General features: G+C 39.5%; 1 protein-coding gene across 1 annotated transcript in view; it reads left to right on the plus strand.

The window, feature by feature from the left end:
* LOC144644773 (uncharacterized) overlaps positions 1 to 18,206 on the plus strand; it is a 29,247-nt gene that overhangs the window by 8,409 nt on the left and 2,632 nt on the right. Inside the window, exons 6-12 of the mRNA XM_078504299.1 lie at positions 7,712 to 7,765; positions 8,372 to 8,485; positions 8,671 to 8,803; positions 9,856 to 12,197; positions 12,398 to 12,443; positions 13,631 to 14,185; positions 14,400 to 14,477. Coding sequence (XP_078360425.1) covers positions 7,712 to 7,765; positions 8,372 to 8,485; positions 8,671 to 8,803; positions 9,856 to 12,197; positions 12,398 to 12,443; positions 13,631 to 14,185; positions 14,400 to 14,477 — 3,322 coding nt within the window. The remainder of the gene's footprint in view (positions 1 to 7,711; positions 7,766 to 8,371; positions 8,486 to 8,670; positions 8,804 to 9,855; positions 12,198 to 12,397; positions 12,444 to 13,630; positions 14,186 to 14,399; positions 14,478 to 18,206) is intronic.

Consider the following 18,206-nt stretch of genomic DNA (forward strand, 5'->3'; position numbering starts at 1 on the left):
AAATGTGGAACCACATTCTTGTTAACTCTCAAGGGACTGTTTTAATTTCTCAAGGGAATACTTTCCGCTGTGGGTGATGAAAGGGTCTCTCATTAGTATTGCGTCAACACTTGCGGTCTCGTGAAAAAACGTGACTTGTCACATGTATAAACGTTATATAACAATTATTTTTAAACGTGAGTATTTCAAATCAGATATGACACAACTAATCGAGAATGTGAGTGGTTCAGCCCATGAAGGCAACGTATAAGTCTTTCACAGACTAAAGCGACGCTACTATGTAACCTAAAACGATTAAGAACGCAAGTTTGTACTGGTACAAGCGTCTCACACACTAAAATGTTGCTAATAGTTAACCTAAAGGAACTCATTTCGTGACAATTGATTATTTCTGCTGAGTTGCACAATTTAGAATTGCAACATTGCAGGTGTGAAGTGATATTTTTACAAGTTTTTTTGTAGCCTGTTGTGAAATTACTTCCGGTGGAAGCAGTAAACACTAAAAGTTTTTGCTTCTGTTCAGAAGTTTTTGCATCGCCATTAGAAAAAAAAAACAGCAACTGTTTTACTGGAAATGTAGTCGTTAGAAATGGCATGTCTAGCCGTAAGGTAAAGAATAACGCGAGGAGAAGCGGCTTTTGGTAATATCCAAACGAAAATTTACTTCTCAATGTGGGGTTAAGATTGCGTGACGAGACAAAAGGTAACTTTGTCGTGCATAACCTTTATCGGGAACCCTGCATTAAGCCGAGTAGAAATCTTTCCAACTCGAATGGAAACAACTATTTCGATTAAAGGCAAGCGTCAAAGTTTACCATTTTTGTGTCTAGTATAGACACATTGCAGAGCTGTTCAAGGTCGGTTTTAGGCTTCATGTAAGACAAAAAATGACGCAATGCTGCTAAAGTTTCAGTGAAGTTTCACTTACATGACTGACTACATGAAGTACAAACCCCGGGTAAGTAACCACGTCGATATTTTGTCGTGCAGTCGTGTCAAGTCGGGAATTTTACTTTTTGAACGAAAGTTTTCGGGACCAATTGTATTTGAAGAACAAATGTTCCGAACTTTATATCGTCGATCGTCGTAGAAACCATGTGCTTTCAAGGATTGCGGATTTCGAGATTATTTCGGTGAGGAAACCAGTTGTTTTCTAATTTTATATGCCACAGCTTTCGGACAACGTGTCAGTCTGGTAGAATGAAAGGCTTTCAAAGATGCTTTCAAGCAGCAGTTTGTCGTACTTGCCACGAGCAAAAGAAACTTCGCAGCGCTGTTGAGAATCACCGATCCACTGCTTCGGACCCTGGTTTCGGAAAATAGAAATTGAGCAGCATAAGCTCCATTTGGGGAATATAAAGGCCTTGAAGGTAATGATTCAGATGATTGAGTCCCACGTGGGAATAATTATTAAGCCCCATTTGGGGATTTCAAAGCCTGTTAAGGCATTGAAAAAGCTCCATGTAAACACAAGCTTATTGGTGAGCTATTTGCTTTATAGAAACTTTGCCGACGTCTGCGAAAGCTGTGGCGTGTTTATACGGACAAAGCTGTACTAGAACTAGTTAACTGAGTGAAAACTGTGTTTACGGTATTCTGTACAATAAAATACCAATGTTTCAATTGTTTGTTTATATTTGAAACTTATTATGAATGCAAAATATAACAACAAAAGTCCCCTGGCTTAATTAACATTGTTGGTGCCCAAGGCAAATGCACATAATAAAAGCAATATTTCTGTCAAAAAGTATGATGAGTTTGTTCATTTGTGAAGGCCAATTTATCTGCAACATTTGTTGGCCACATCTCCTCTTACAATTATGTGAACTTACACCCTACATTGACATCAACTGTTGCATTGCAAATTTTGTTTATTAAAATTAGGCAATCTTTCTACCTTGTGCTCATTTTAAGCTGCAAATCAGGGCTAAATCTGGCCAATAAATTGGTATGTGTGACCGAATGGTAATTCAGTTTTAATTTCAGGTATTTATTATGAGCAATCTAAGACAAAAACCTGACAAGATCAGCCAACTTTTCTTATTGTAAGTTGTTGTCAAGCACTTTTATCATGCACCACAGGCTGAGGGGAATCCGCAACCACTCCTGCACGCGTGTCTTGACAATTTTATTACTGTACTAAGGTTGTAAGGTTGCACATACTTATTGCTTCTACCCGTATTTCTTTCTTAAGCCTGTTATTTTAACCCTTTCTCCACACCTCTACTTTATGCCAACGAAATCCTACCTAATGCACTGCCCTGACCCTACAAAATACAATAATGCACTAGGCTCAATTGCCTACTAGACACATGTACGCATTGCGGACTTATTTTTAACCAAGCCAAAGTATATGAGTCGCAAAGCGCCCAGCCGTCGCGACTGACAAATACAGCATTTCCTCCGCGAAAATAAAAAAAATGCTTGAACTGACAGACGTTTGAATTCTTCCATGATATGTTCGAACAACAATGCCCAGGATAAACTTTCTACTCATACTAACTTCATGCAAAAAAGTCGATATCTCGAAGGGATCTTTGATTCAAATTCCAACTGTTTTGAATACCCCGGACTTGACGTGATTTCTTTCGAATGAACGAAAATTTCATTTATCAAATGCCGCCATGTTTACTTGCCTGGATGGCAAAGTTGGCGTGGCTTAGTAACCAAGCCCTGAAATATTATATTCACCTTCAAGCGAGGTGAATATAACGTCATAAACCAGAGCTTCTTGACCAATCAGAATGTCGCATTCTTATATTCACCTCTTGAAATTAGACTAATATCTCATATCGATGAACTTAGAGAGTTTTATGTCCTCTTCAAAAGTTGATATTTTGCAAATCAACGAGTCAAAATTAGACTCTACAGTACATGATGATGAAGTTTATATACCTGGCTTAACCTGCGATCAGGCTTTCTTTTTTTCGCGGCGGAGGGAAGGAGAAAAAAAGGAAAGCCTGATACAATTACTTGTCAAGTCGTCTGCCGCCCCCTAATTAAAGTATCCGTCAACGTCGTCGAGAATGTCGGCGATGCCATCAGATAAGCGCTCATTAGCGCCTTCAAATTATATTTCTACTTTCACAAACATGTGTTTGAATTACCCTTTTTGAACGAGCTGATCGGATGGTTTTTTAAATTTGTTTTCTGCAAAGGCTAATTTTGTGTAAAGCTCAGGTCAGAAATTTCAAGGTCGTAGTTTTCGTCACTGGCACGATCGTCTGGCGTCTTTGGTGGTGTGATGTAATACTCTTCGACACCATAGGTGATAGATCACATCTTGCCGAATCCCGTCGGAAGCACCGCCAAAACATCTTTTCTTTCACAAACTATTCGTCGAATACACTCCCTTTGTTCGTCTTTAAGTGTTTTGTTAACAAAACTCTTGAGAGATTTTCTAAAAGCTAGAAGAACTCGCTTTCTACTTTATTCCGCTCAACACCCGCCATGATATCAATCATCTATGCGCGATATTTTTGGACCGGAAATTAGACTTGAACTCAATTAGCCAATCAGGATAGAGTTCTTATGTTGCCTTTTGTTTTCTGACCAATCAGAAAAAAGTCCAGATTCTGGACTTTTTACAGACGACTCGACAAGTAATTGTATCAGGCGTTCATTTTTCCGCTGACCCCTCCGCCGCGAGAAAAATAACGCCTGATCGCAGGTTATACCTGGCTTTGAAATAGTCAGAAATGATCGTAAAGTTAACGGAAGGAATGGAAGATGGTGTATTTACATACTTACGCACTAATTTGAATTATCTATTACGTAATGACCTAAATAATGATCACTTGGAGTGTCTATTTGTCGAAATCAGTAAGCCACGGAGTACACCATTTCTGGTCGGTACTTGGTATCCCAAATCTTTTTTAGCGAATTTGAGAAAGTTATAGCCAAAATTGACGCGGAAAATAAATAGAGGATATTACATGGTTGCGCGGAGATATGAAATTTATCTTCGAGTGTTCAAATCGATATGCGCTCACTCGTGAGATATCGATTTGAACACGAGAAGATAATTTTCATATCTCCGAGCAACAATGTTTTTTGACGATTTTCCGAAGATTTCCGACCATTTTCCGAAGATTTCCGAAGATTTGCAAAATGTTGTCCGAAGGTCGTACGAATGTTTTCGAACATTTTCCGACCTTTTCCGAAAATATCCGAAGATTGCCGAAGATTGCCGAGGAAGATCCGAAGATGTGTCCACTCACTATCGATTTACTTTGGCTCATTCAGCATTGAAACAGGGCAAAATTGTCAGAAAACGTTTCGAAATCGATATCTTTACATGTGAAGATTATGGAATATCCCACTTCTCACTTGTATTTTCTCGGTATACACACGAGCCTTTTGCCTCAAGCAAATGCACATAATTCTCCCTATTTGACAAAAAGTTTGGTCTTAGTCAGTTAATCACTGAACCAACACGTGTTACCCCGGTTCAAATCGTTAATCGATTTATGTATAACAAACTCCCTGGAGATGGTGTCATAAGTGATCATTCTCTTGTTTTCTTGACACGTAAGTCTCAATACTATCGTAACGGCCCTCGCGTGATTGAAACGCGACAATTTGAACACTTTAACAGAGAAAAATTCGTAAGTGATCTCAATCAATTCACATGGCCAATGTTGATTTGTATTCTGATCCAAATGATATGTGGCGTGTATGGAAAGAAATGTTTCTTAATGAAGATGAAGTATTCAACATGACACGAGCAAGGGGAAAATGGGAATCGAACCCATGGCCTCCCAGAAATACCGGTTGGGCGCTCTAACCAACTGAGCTACGAGAGACTCGTTGTGAGCTGGGCCATTTTACTAGGTTGATAAGTGACACGCGTCCTGCATACTGCTAGGATCAGCAATGTCGAATTCATCAAGTTTGTAGTAAATAATAAAGATGGTAAATTTTAAGCTCGGTAATAAATAATGAAGATGAAGTATTCAACATGACATGAGCAAGGGACAAAGAAAAAAATTCTGAGTCCCCGACGGGAATCGAACCCATGGCCTCCCTGAAATACCGGTTGGGCGCTCTAACCAACTGAGCTACGAGAGACTCGTTGTGAGCTGGGCCATTTTACTAGGTTGATAAGTGACACGCGTCCTGCATACTGCTAAGATCAGCAATGTCGAATTCATCAAGTTTGTAGTAAATAATAAAGATGGTAAATTTTAAGCTCGGTAATAAATAATGAAGATGAAGTATTCAACATGACATGAGCAAGGGACAAAGAAAACAATTCTGAGTCCCCGACGGGAATCGAACCCATGGCCTCCCAGAAATACCGGTTGGGCGCTCTAACCAACTGAGCTACGAGAGACTCGTTGTGAGCTGGGCCATTTTACTAGGTTGATAAGTGAAGTGAAGTGAAGTGAAGTGTTTCTTGATTGCGTTGATACACACGCACCACTCAAATTGAAAAGAATTCGTAAAAAGCTACCTCCATGGATTACCAGAGAATTATTGTGTCATATCAGAAAACGAGATTTCCTTAAAAAGAAGGCAATCGCCTCCAATAACTCGGCTACATGGGATCAATTTAAGCGTGCTAGAAACCAGGCAAATAACGCAATTAAGCTCGCAAAGAAACGCTTTATTTCTGACAACCTGGAAGCCAACAAAGGTAATTCGCGCAAAACATGGAAAGTTATCAACGAGCTAACTTGGCGTAACAGTGGTAAGTCGGCTAATACTTTGGAGATCAAAGCTGATAACAGAATAGTTAGTAACCCGACCGTCCGGGCCCGACGTTAACTGAGCTTAAGCTGGCTTTAGCCCCTGAATTAAATAGCCTTAGTTGTTGGCTGAAAGCTAACAAGCTCAGTTTAAATGTTGCCAAAACAGAGTTAATGATAATTGGATCAAGGCAAAGACTATAAGGGAGATTTAGCAATGACGACGGCGACGCCGAGGACAACGCCTGGTGCAAAATGAATTTATATTTTACTCTAGAATCTCGCGATTATCCAGAGGTATTCAGTGTATCTATTGGTTTGGGAACTAGCTCCAGCTTAATACGTAAAGGAAGCTGTCATTGCTCACGTTCTCCAATATACGCAAAACTTGGTCATTCCACGTTGTTGTTTCGCAGAGAACGGCCAAGAAATGTACCTGGATTTAAAACGCACGTGCAGAGCTATTATTCGGCTCATTAAACCTTTCGTTTGGCGACGTTCTCGTTCTCGTTGCCGTCGTGGTTTGCTAAAGCTCTCTTATTTGTTCAATGGGACGAGATAGAGATTTGCAAAAAAGTTTCTTCGGCTATAGGCGCCCTTAAACGAGTGCGCCCCTTTATATCGAAAGGAACTGCAATTCAAATTTATAACGCCTTAATTATGCCACATTTCGATTATTGCAGCCCCGTCTAGGAACTGTTTGAGTGGTTACTTGAGTAATCAGCTCCAAAAATTACAGAACCGTGCAGCCAGAGTTATTACCAAATCACCTTTTGATACGAGTTAAAACCACCTCCTATCCACCCTCGACTGGGAGAGGCTTTTTTTTTCGAAGAAAGAAACAGAAAGCCTTAATAATGTTTAAAACCATGAATGGCCTTGCCCCGGATTATCTACAAAGCCTTTTCTCTCAGCGTCACTCGGTTTATAACTTGAGAGACTCTGAGGGAAAGTTGACGCTACCCAAACCAAATACCAATTATTTAAAACGAAGCTTTTCTTACAGCGGCGCTATGCTCTGGAATAACCTGCCCAAATGTCTTAAAAATGCTGTATCAGTGAATAATTTTAAGAAAACTATCAAGAAGGTAGCTGACGTATCTATAGCTGATGCATCGGATTCCCACACGGCAATCATGTAAAGCAGTTTTAGTTTTAGTTTCTTACTTTAGCTTAATATAACTGATGGTTTCCCGTGTATAAATAAAGTTTTTACATTACATTAAGCCCCGTCCAAAAAAAAAGTAATCGTAACCCTAACCCTAGCTCCATAAAGTTTAAAACCTTCCCATACAAAAAACAGTCTGCAGTGAAATACAAACTGCAATAAAATCTTACTAGTGTTTAGAGCTCCAAAGGGGTTGCAGTTCTATAGTTAGTGGTTAGGTTTTAATTTCAGGGTGATGAAATTTCTCTTTTAGGCATTCTTATGTGAGTCAACATGTTTTTGTTAAAAAAATAAATACCCCATTACAAATAAACACCCTAACAGCAGCCCGTTAGCAGCCCTTTCTTAATCCCACAAATCTGTCAATGTCATACAAAAGATGTCAACGACATGCTTGCAAGAATCAGCAAACCTTCTGTCTCAGTAACTTCAGTGAATTAACCTGTCTTATATCCGTGGTGGGAGGCGTGGTGGCCTATATCATGGTTAGTGCAATGGACTCCATTGAGCCCTGGCCAGGGTCAATTGCGTTGTGTTCCTGGGCAAGACACTTTACTCTCACAGCCTCTCTCTGCTCGTGTAGTAGAAATACTCCTAGTCACTTCATGCTGCAGAAACGGGAAAAACTTTCAGCCTGATGGGCCACTACGTTTGAACGAAGACTTTACCCTTACGTTACCCTTATCCGTTTCAGGGACTTAAGCATGACACATTTGTATGACCAACGTTTTGTGAAAATTCGCTGAAAAAAATACGACTTTACATACTATGCCTGTTGGAAAGTGACACGAGACAGTACTACACTGACAACACAGAATAATATTGTAAACGCCAGGTTTATTTTTGTCTGCAGGCTTTTTACACTCTTGCAAGAGATATCCTTGTGCAGCTGGAACGGCGACTTTTGGTAATTATTATTTCAGTAAGCTTTCAAACAGGAAGTCTTTGTTTCAAGTAACATTTTTTCTAATGTTTAGGTTTTTAAATGTGCTCACTGTGTAAGTCCTACTCTACTCAAAGCACAACTTTCCGATGGTAGTTCTTATCAGGTGGCCGAAACTTTCAGTTACCGAATAATAATGTGATCCATCCCTTTAAGGAAGCCCGTTTTATAGTAACCAAAATATTTAACTTCTGAGAAAATGTTCTTTCTGTTTAAATTGTGGCAGACATTTTGTGTTTTATTTTAAATAAGATGAAATACTAGAACGGTGACTAATTTGATCTTGTTTGCGATATTTTGTATTGAAATATTGTCTTACCACTCATAACGTACTGTAGGTATTAATAGCACTTCAATATTTCAATGCTAAGCTGTTGTGTCAACGTTCCACCTTTGGGAGGAAATCTTTGTTACCGTTTTTACCAATGGGATGTTATTTTGAGGGAAGCCGCAAAATTTCACCAATTATTAGAAAAATGCAGTAACGATTATGATGTTTTGGGTAGGTGCTACTTTCGGCAGTGGTTTCTTTTGGAATTCTATCTACTCTAAGATTTGTTTTCTTTTTAGGAAATGGCAAGTCTGGAAGCACGGTCAATAACCTCACACACGCAGCAACCTGAACAGCCCAAAGGTTTCTTCTCTTCTCTAAGAGACTTTTTGGGAATACGGCGCAGGAAAAATGTATGTTTAATTTTCCTTTGATTTGTACATTGGTGGTTATTATGGTAGCGGAAGCTATACATAAATAATAAATAAATAAATAAGATAGCTAGCTAGCTATTCTAGGTTTACCTTAAGGTTTCAACTGTAAGCGGTCAGTGTTTCCTTTGTGGTTTTTTTTTATTTCCTTTCTTTTTTTCATGTAGGAGAAGACAATTGCTCAGCCACCGTCAACCTCACAGCCAACAGCACCACCATCATCATCAACAACAACAACATCACCGTCAAATTATTTGACACCACCACCGTCACCAGCATCAGAGCCCGACCAATCCGAAGGTATGATCTAACATGTGATGTAATAGGACAGTTAAAACTAACACATGAAAATCGATACTGGCATCATTAAAATGTTGAATTTACCTTGAACCAACATGTTTACAGGTATAATATACCGGAATATTAGGTCCCCTGAAAATACGTCCCCTCACCGAAAAATCTTCCAAAAATAAGCCCTCCCGAATATAAGGATATGGGCTTTTATTTAGTTTAGCTCTTAAAGAACAATAGTTTAATTCTTGTGATTTTTAAGGTCATCCCATCGAAAAAAGAACTGACAATAGATTTCCGTTTCGCTTAAGTTATGAGCACGTAACTTTGAAATTGAAGAGAGGTTTCCCCATATTCGTTTGAAAGCAGGAGAAGAACACTTGGTTAGGAACTGAATCGGAGCAGATAACATGGGAAGGGAAATCTGCCTCCTATTTTGAAAATATAAATGCATTTTTTTGTTTCTTAAGTGGAAGGCTCCTAGAGACGTAAAGGTTTTTTTTTTTGCGAGACTTACCTATAGTTTCTCAGTTCTCTTTCTCAATGCATATTTTATTTTTCAAAAATGGTGTTGATAGAGATAAATACAAGGATTAAGTGACTAAATTATAAACTCCTAAGTCATCCCAGGGCTGGTACGTGTCAGGTGTGGGGTTTAAGAGAGTTGGGGTTCAAACGTATTGCTTTGTGAATGGTTTGATATGTCTTTATAGGTAGTTAGTTTGGTAGTTCAAACGCACAATTGACAATGAAACATCAGTTGTGTCTGAGAAAAAAAAAAACAGCTTTTTATAATTCGAATAAGAAGCGATTATAATTACCAGAAAAAGACCTCGGCTGACACTGGATTCCTGTCATCACCCCATCCCACCAGAATTGGTGGACTATTAAAGGTACACCTGGATTTACATGACCAAATTATACAGTTGCACATAACCGAAGAATTGACTTCATGTGGGTGCACGTCTGTCTGTTTTTCACAGACTGCTACAACACCGGGATAAGCCTATCCTTCTGTCACCATAGAGTAATAAGCAACGTATTTAATTTTTTACGTATAGTGCCTCCAGAGATTCTTGCACGAGGACCCTTGGCCTTGCAAGCGTACAACAATGCTCTTATGGAGGGAAAGACATGTGTCAAGAGGGTGCCAGTCATGTTGATCGGACAGGAACGGTCAGGAAAGACCAGTTTAAAGAAGTCATTGAAGGGGCTGCCTTTCAACCCAGATGAAGATAGCACTGTAGGGATAGATGTAGATCCTTCACATTTTAAAGTGTCAACTGAGGTTTGGAAAGCAGGAGTGAAAGACCAAGAAACTTCAGTTGCAGCAATTTCCTATGAGCACCATGCAGCACAGTTAATTGTTGGTAGTTTGATGGAAGAAAAAGAAGCACCAGAGGAAAGAGCTACGGTACCCATCCAGTCAGTCCAGTCTCTTTATTTTCCTTCTAGCGAAAACCAAGCGCCTGAAGGAAGAACTACTTTAGAACCCATCGAGTCTGGAAGTAGTCTGCTGGCCAGCGGCGATCAATCAGAATTAAGTGGTGGATTTATTTCGAAATTACCAGAGACACCAGATGTCAGTTACCATGATTACAAGCCATCAAATACACCCAGAGATGAATTGGACCGAGAGGACGTGTCAGAAGTACCAGAAGAAATAGCAACTTTGGTTGAAAGATTGCTTCACGAGGCGAAGAAAGTAGAAGACGACAACGACGTCTATTCTGTTTTGTGGGATTTTGGCGGACAATCGGTTTATTATGTCACCCACCCGCTCTTTCTTACACCAAGGGCAATATTTCTTTTGATGTATGATCTTAGCAGAAGTCCACATGACAAAGCCAATCCTCTTGTAAGGCAAGGAATGTTCAAGACATTTGAAGACAATTTTTGTCTGAAAACCAATTTGGATTACCTAGATTTTTGGATGACATCTGTTGCTTCCCTAGCCAGTCAAAGTGGAAACCAACCAGCAGGTTCTAATTCTGTGGTGGCACCAGAGAAACTTCCTCCTGTGTTCTTGGTGTGCACTCATGCTGATGATCCTCATGGTGGTGTAGATCCTTGTGCACTGGCCAATGAGATCTTTCATTTCCTGCAAAACAAGCCATACAGTGGCCATTTGTTTGAGCGCGTCTTTGTTGTGGATAACACTAAGTCAGGTGGGAAATCTGAATGTCCAGAAGTAATATGTTTGCGACAGGACGTACTTACTGTTGCTAAGGAGCTGCCACAGATGAAAGAAGAAATTCCAATCAAGTGGCTGCAATACGAGAAAGCACTTCAAGTTATGAAGGAGGAGGGCCACCAATGGATTTCTCTTAAAAGAGCAAAGGAAATTGCATCTGAAGTGTGCAAAATTGATGATGATCAAGAGATATTGACATTGCTGGACTTTTTGCATGACCAGAGAATTTTGATTCATTTTGATGACACTCCGGATTTGAACAAACTAGTGGTCTTGGATGCTCAATGGTTAATTGATGTCTTCAAGAAGGTGATCACTGTTAAGCGATACGACCATGAAGAACGTGAATTTAAAGATCTATGGCATAAACTTGAGAAGACGGGAATCCTGGAGGAAGAACTTCTAGAACATGTCTGGGGTGCTTTGTTGGACCAAGAAGAAACAGCTGAGAGTCTTATTGCCATCATGGAGAAATTTAGCTTGATGTGTTCATGGCCTTCATCAGATGCTTCTTGTGGCAGACAGTACCTGGTGCCATCCATGCTGATGTCGCACCCACCACAGGGCATAACGAAACTTTTAGAATCTGCATCAATTCCCTCTCTTTTTCTTAAATTTGAATCTCGTCAAATTCCTCCCAGCTTGTTTCCCCGACTGGTGCTGCAATTTTTTCAGTGGTGCAATGATGAATTCCCAAGCCCTGTGGAGCCCCAACTGCACCACAACTTTGCCAGGTTTTACATCTCTTCCGATGTAGGTTGCTCTGTAGTTCTTCTGTGTCATCCATCTTCGCTTGAGGTTGTTATTCTTAGTGAAAATCACACTGTTGATCTAGATGAAGGTTCTCAGCCGAAAGTGAGCTTCTACGCTGATCAAAGGCAATGCCCATTTGAAGAGACTGTTGCCCGTGCTGTTCGGAGGCAATTGGAATTGTTGCTTGAGTGCATGAAGAGAGAGTTTTGTTGGTTATACAACATCAGATGTGAAGCGCGTTTTCTTTGTCCAGCCTGTTGCCAAGGAGGCAAAGTTAACTACTGCCTAACTCACCGTGCTGTGGATTGCAAGCAAGAAGAGTGTCTTCACTTCTGGTCCGAATCTGAGCTGTGCAACATTCCACCAGATGTCATTTGTCGCAAGTCTGCTGATGCCTTGGAAACCAGGGTTCGAGTGAAGCAGTTTGTCCCTTGGTTTATACTTCCGAATGAAAAGGTGAGTACATGTAACAAATTCTAGCGACAGAATAACGTTTGTATGTTTTAACTTCAAAACTTCTTTTCTGGAAATGTGTAAACATTGTTTTGACCCCAGTGAAGTTTGACAGCAAGGTCCAAGCGAGAAAATTGCCAACTAACATTTGATATATTTTGTTCATTGATATTTATTCCGTTTTACCCCTTTTTCGACAACAGCAAACTACAGATGAAGTAGACGGAGGGTTTCGTCCTTTTGTGCAAGGTAAACTTTGCTTAAAGCAGAATTTCGCCGCATCAGTTGCTGTTACTCGCTTATTTGCATTTATTCTTACTTTCTGTTTTGTGAAAAGTTAAACAAGGCATTAGTTAACGAATGGGCTATCTTGCCACTGGATCATTTCACTCTTGATCAAGACATCACACCTAAGAATGTTAGCTGTCACTATAGTATACTTGAGCCCATCGTTTTTTGTTTGTTACCATTGTCTTTGTTTTATCAGGGTTACTTTTACCTATTGATTCAGTATCCCATCAGTTTTTAGTTCATTGTTTGTTCTAAATTCAAGTTCACTGGTTTACTAACGATTAGATGTAAATGCTAGAGACTTTGAGGCCCATGAATACAAAGCAATTAACAAATGTCCCTTCAACTTTTTTTTCGACTAGTCACGTGTGAAAACGACGTTTTATCTTAAACGAGTATTATTCTTTAAGATGTAATGATGTTCAGACAAGGATAATACTGATTAGAATTCGCCTTTTGAACAAAAACGTACACACCAGTGGAGAAACTGTTCAAGCTAGGCGTAATGTGTTAAGGCACACTGATTCATTTACACCTTAACAACGGACAATACAATGGCTTCAGGGCTTTCGTTGCATAATATCATATTTTAATTGTATCCAATTCATGTAAAGTAATAATTGGTCTTCAGCACTTAGTAGTAAAATTTCTTTTAAAACTTATAGTTAATCTCCGCATGTGCACTTGGAGTCGTACAAGAGGTACAATTTTTCGTCATTGATTATGTTCCCAAACGTACAACCCAGTTGCAGTATATACTTGATGCATTCTGGCACTTATACCTCTTTTTGTATGTTATATTTAAAACACGGGAGAGTGTGTTTCATCGCATTTCCAAACACCGAGAAGAGAGTTGCAGGGAAGTATTTTTGACGAACTTGGATTGTTTGGAAGAGTGATGAAACACTATTTCGAATGTTTGATCTATCTTTTCAACAGAAACGAGAACTAAGGATTAATATAACCGGGGGAGTAAAATCGTAAAAATCTATACTTATTGCGATGAAATTTCCAAACCACCGTCCAGGTTATGGTTTCCTTTATTATAACTTGATGAATGATTAATGCGTTTAAGAAATTTCTTTTCCATCACGGGATAAAATTGGTTGACGTTCTTGTTTTGACATTTATTTTTTTTATCAAAGTGCACGAGGAGGAGACAGCTGAAGATCAGGCCCTTCCCTTACCTTGTGCAACTCTAGATGCTCTTCTATCACAGTCAAGTGATGCACAAGATGTCGTGGGTCGACAACGAGAAGATCTCCAGTTGATACAAGTCTCTTTGGGAAATCCAGAGCGAGGCGAAAGGCAGGGTCTTGCCTTACCTTGTGCAGTTCAAGACGCTTTTCTGTCGGAGACTTGTGATGTGCAAGATGTCGTGGTTCAACTACAAGAGAGTATGAAGTTGGAACAGGCGTCTCTTGAAAGTCCACAGCTAGAGACCAAGGGGGTGGAGACAAGTGAAGAGCAAGCCCTTGCTTTACCTTTTACAGTTCAAGACGCTCTTTTATCACAGTCATGTGATGCAAAAGCTGTCGTGGCTCGACTACAAGATCATCTGCAGCTGGAACAAGCCTGTCTTGAAAATCCAGACCCAGAAACCAAGAGGATGATTCGTTGCCTGGCAAGAAACGCAAAATGTTCAAACAGGCTTGACGTGGTGAGACACTTGAGGGAAATTGCACCAGCTGGTACTACAGGTATAAAAATGTACTTTAGTATTATTTACAAACGATTTTGTTATTATTTACTTGTTGAACTGACGCATGATTGTCAAGTTTAACTACACTGCATTTAACAGCTAAACCTTTTTTTGTAGCCACTCTGCAATTGTTAATAACATCGCATTTTTGTGTGGATTCGTTATAGCAGTGGCGACGAGGATGTTGCTAAACGATATCTTTTTTCCTCCAGGTCCTCTTTTGCCTGAACTCCTCGATGTTCGAAATATTCCAGTGACCCAGAGAAGAGAACTTACAATTGACTTGAGTAGTAAGTAATGTTCATAGTCTAAAATTTGTCTTAATACTCCATATCCACATCTTTTAATCATTATTGTGGTATTTACATTGGTCAGAGAAAACAAAGTTGAAAAAGTTCAAAAGGTAAAAAATGTATTCCGTTTTCGAATTTCAGGCGCAAGAATGTCCCACGTGGTTATTTTGGTTAGTTTGTCTTTCCACAAGCACGCTTTCTTCACCACTGGAACATTGAATCACGAAGAAAACACTTAATAACACTAAAAACTTTGAAACACTAAACGATATTATTCTCTACTGAAACTCAGTAATAATTCATAAATTTACTGTGGTTTGAAACCCCGATGAAGCACTGGACAGAGGCTATTCCACAATAGTTTGATTAAATATCAAACCCTAGAGTTTGATAAAATGTCAAACTCTACTGATGAAGGATTTATCCTAATTTAAATATTAATGACACAAAAACCGACATGAATATAGAGAAGCTTTATTAATCCCAAAGAAAGTATAACTGAAATTATTAAAACGTGGTCAACGAAAAGTGACCAGAGTGTTTTTGACCACGCACGTTACACTGTGATACGGCTTAAAACATGCCGAGAAAGACAGAAAAAAAGATCAACAGCGCTGAAAAGTAGATAAGAGAGAGGAGGAGAGAAAAAAAGACTAACATTAACTTTAGTTTTTATGTCGTCTGTTTTTATGTCGTTTCTGGCGAGGAAAAAACGCGTTTACAGCGATTTGTGCTTTAAACGGTGAAAATTTCATGAACCTGGTTTGGATTAATCCAGTCATAAGTAGATTCACTCTAAAATATACAGTAACAGTGCAATTCAAAAACGTTTCTTGAATATCTCGTAGCGACCACCGTTCTTATTCGCAGCCAAGTTTTGGACGAAATTTGCGAGCCAGTGCTTTAAAGAAAGACTTTCCAGGTCCTCCAACTTCTCTTCAAGACTTTGCACGCGGTGAATATCAAAATCCTTGAACACACTTACCGCCGGTAAAGGGTATTTTTGCTCGCGTGCTGCTTGCAAAGTTCTCAAAACCTCGAACGGCTAACTTGTCTTTGTACTGTGTACTTCTACGCTTGGACTGTGTAAGCAAGGAATCTTCTTGCACATTTTTTGGGCGGCCGAAACCGGCAAGATTCATCCTCATCTAACCACAGGGAGCGCAGACAAACTGTTTGTGTGCAGTCTGTGCACATTTACCTGTTTATAGAGAATGTATGGAATTTACCGAACGGTTTGTAGAATTGCGTTTTTAAATTGCTTAACACATGAACACGTTCATGCTGAATAAACGCAAGTTTTCCTACCTTTTGCGTAGTGTCGTTTTTTTGTCTCGAAATGGCGAATTTGAGTAAATTGAAGGATATTTTGCTTTCGCTGCTTACTATACATCTTCTCGTATCATTTGATCGAAAATTTATCCAAACGGTCCAGAACTAGCCCTCGAACGAAAAAGCGTATCCAAAATTTTTAATCCGTCCGAATGCGTAGCACCACACCCTTTTTCAGGTTGGATACAATTAAACAATGGTCGTTCAAGATTTTGTTTCGTGGAAAGGGAGGCAAAGGCAAAACCAATACTCACTAGTGTAGGGAGTGATGTCAATGGTGCGACACAACCCAAAGACCCTCCCGTAATAGACCATATTCGTATTCTCGGTATTGGACTGGAACTAGCTTGTAATGGAGGCTAATGAGGGAGAATATCATTAAAAAGATCTTCATGTCATTTGCATTTGAAAAGATTAACCGCATTAGCCTCCATTGCAAGCTAGTTCCAGTCCAATACCGAGAATACGAATATGGTCTATTACGACGGCGATGCCGAAAGCGACGCTTAATTATCAGCCTTCAGTCATGTCACCTCGTTGTTTTACAGAGGTTGCAAAACAAATTACCTACATGCGAAACTTCCGTGCAAATTCGTTTTTAGTTCCTGCGGGCTGGGTTTTCCCTACATCTTGCTCATCAATACAACAGAAACGCCAGTAAACAAAAAGCTAAAAAAATAAGGATAACAAAAGGCTCTGCACGAGAGTTTCACATCTGGGTGTATTGTTTCACCGTCTTCTGATGTAGATTAACTTTTCTTTGGAAAATGAACCGCCAACGGTGTCGCAATACATTAGAAGCTAGCTAGCTTTAAAAATGAAACACATAACGACTAGATCTAGATACTTACTCGTTTCTAAAGTCAGTATGGATATTTCATAATAACTTCGACGTAGAAAAATTATAACGATGCATATTAAAATGATTATGCGTCGCTTTCGACATCGCCGTCGTAATTGCGGGAGGGTCCTTGGGTTGTGTCGCACCATTGACATCACTCCCTATACAAGTGAGTATTGGTTTTGCCTTTGCCTCCCTTTCCACGAAACAAAATCTTGAAAGACCATTGTTTAATTGTATCCAACATTTTTTGGGCGGCCGAAACCAGCAAGATTCATCCTCATCTAACCACAGGGAGCGCAGACAAACTGTTTGTGTGCAGTCTGTGCACATCTACCTTTTTATTGAGAATGTATGGAATTTACCGAACGGTTTAAAAATTTGGGATACCCTTTTTGCTTGAGGGCTAGTTCTGGACCGTTTGCATAAATTTTCGATCAAATGATTTTTAGTGCGTAGTTTGAAAGCTGTGCGATAGGATTTTTAGGCCGAAAATCGGCTCGGCGCTGGAGCTATTCCACTTTGGAGCTGTTGGACTTTCCATCCTTTCCATATAATTAGATGTATAGTAAGCAGCGAAAGCAAATATCCTTCAATCTACTAGTACTCAGATTCGCCATTTCGAGACAAAAGAACGACAATACGCAAAAGGTAGGAAAACTTACGTTTATTCAGCACGAATTTCTTCATGTTTTGTGCCATTATATTCAATTCTACAAACCGTTCGGTAAATTCCATACATTCTCTATGAAAATGTAAATGTGCACAACCTGCTAACAACCAGTTTGTCTGGGCGCCCCGTGCTTTAGAAACAAGCAGGACGCCACTGCATGCAAATTGTGGCTACTTGAAATAAACAAGCTTAAGGTCGCGCAGGACCCTTGCTCATTAATATATTCATTAGCCAAATTTCTTGTTGGAGTGCTATCTTGTAAAGCTTTAATTCACTACATTTTGAATATCGATTCCTTTAAAATTTAATAAGGATACTCAGGGATGATGGAATTACATCATGATTGTCCTTTTACTGAGAGATGACCGTTGTCTGTGATGTTACAAGCCCTTAAAAGTTTAACTGAAGAGAATGCGATTTTGTGTCCAAGTTTTCAGCTAGCACAGCGCACCAAATTAAATGATTATATAGCCTAGTGATAAATCGTAACTTCTTTTGTGCTCCACCACTTCGCTCTAGCCAGAGCACAATAGAGTACACCAAGTTTATGTTCCTCGCGAATCAACTCTTGAAATTCTATATCGGCGGAGAAAACTTGGACACAAAATTGAAGGTGTTGAGGCTTCCGAAGACCTTCCGAGTCAATGTTTACAACAACGTGTGATATATTCAAAGCTGTGAATCTATTTATAACAATTCCCTATGTTCCAGCGCACGTGGCACAAAGCTGAGAACAATTACAAGTAATTACTTGTACAAAAGAGTTTAAAAACAAACATTCTCGTGAATATTTCGTTTGTTGTCGGCTTCAGTCGTCCGGCAGTTCGTGCATACTCTTTAAATAAATACATACTAATAATTGCAAGGGTCCTGCGCGACC

Source organism: Oculina patagonica, chromosome 2 (assembly GCF_052425735.1).
Source record: "Oculina patagonica isolate OP01 chromosome 2, crgOcupat, whole genome shotgun sequence".
In the NCBI taxonomy this organism is placed as follows: domain Eukaryota; kingdom Metazoa; phylum Cnidaria; class Anthozoa; order Scleractinia; family Oculinidae; genus Oculina; species Oculina patagonica.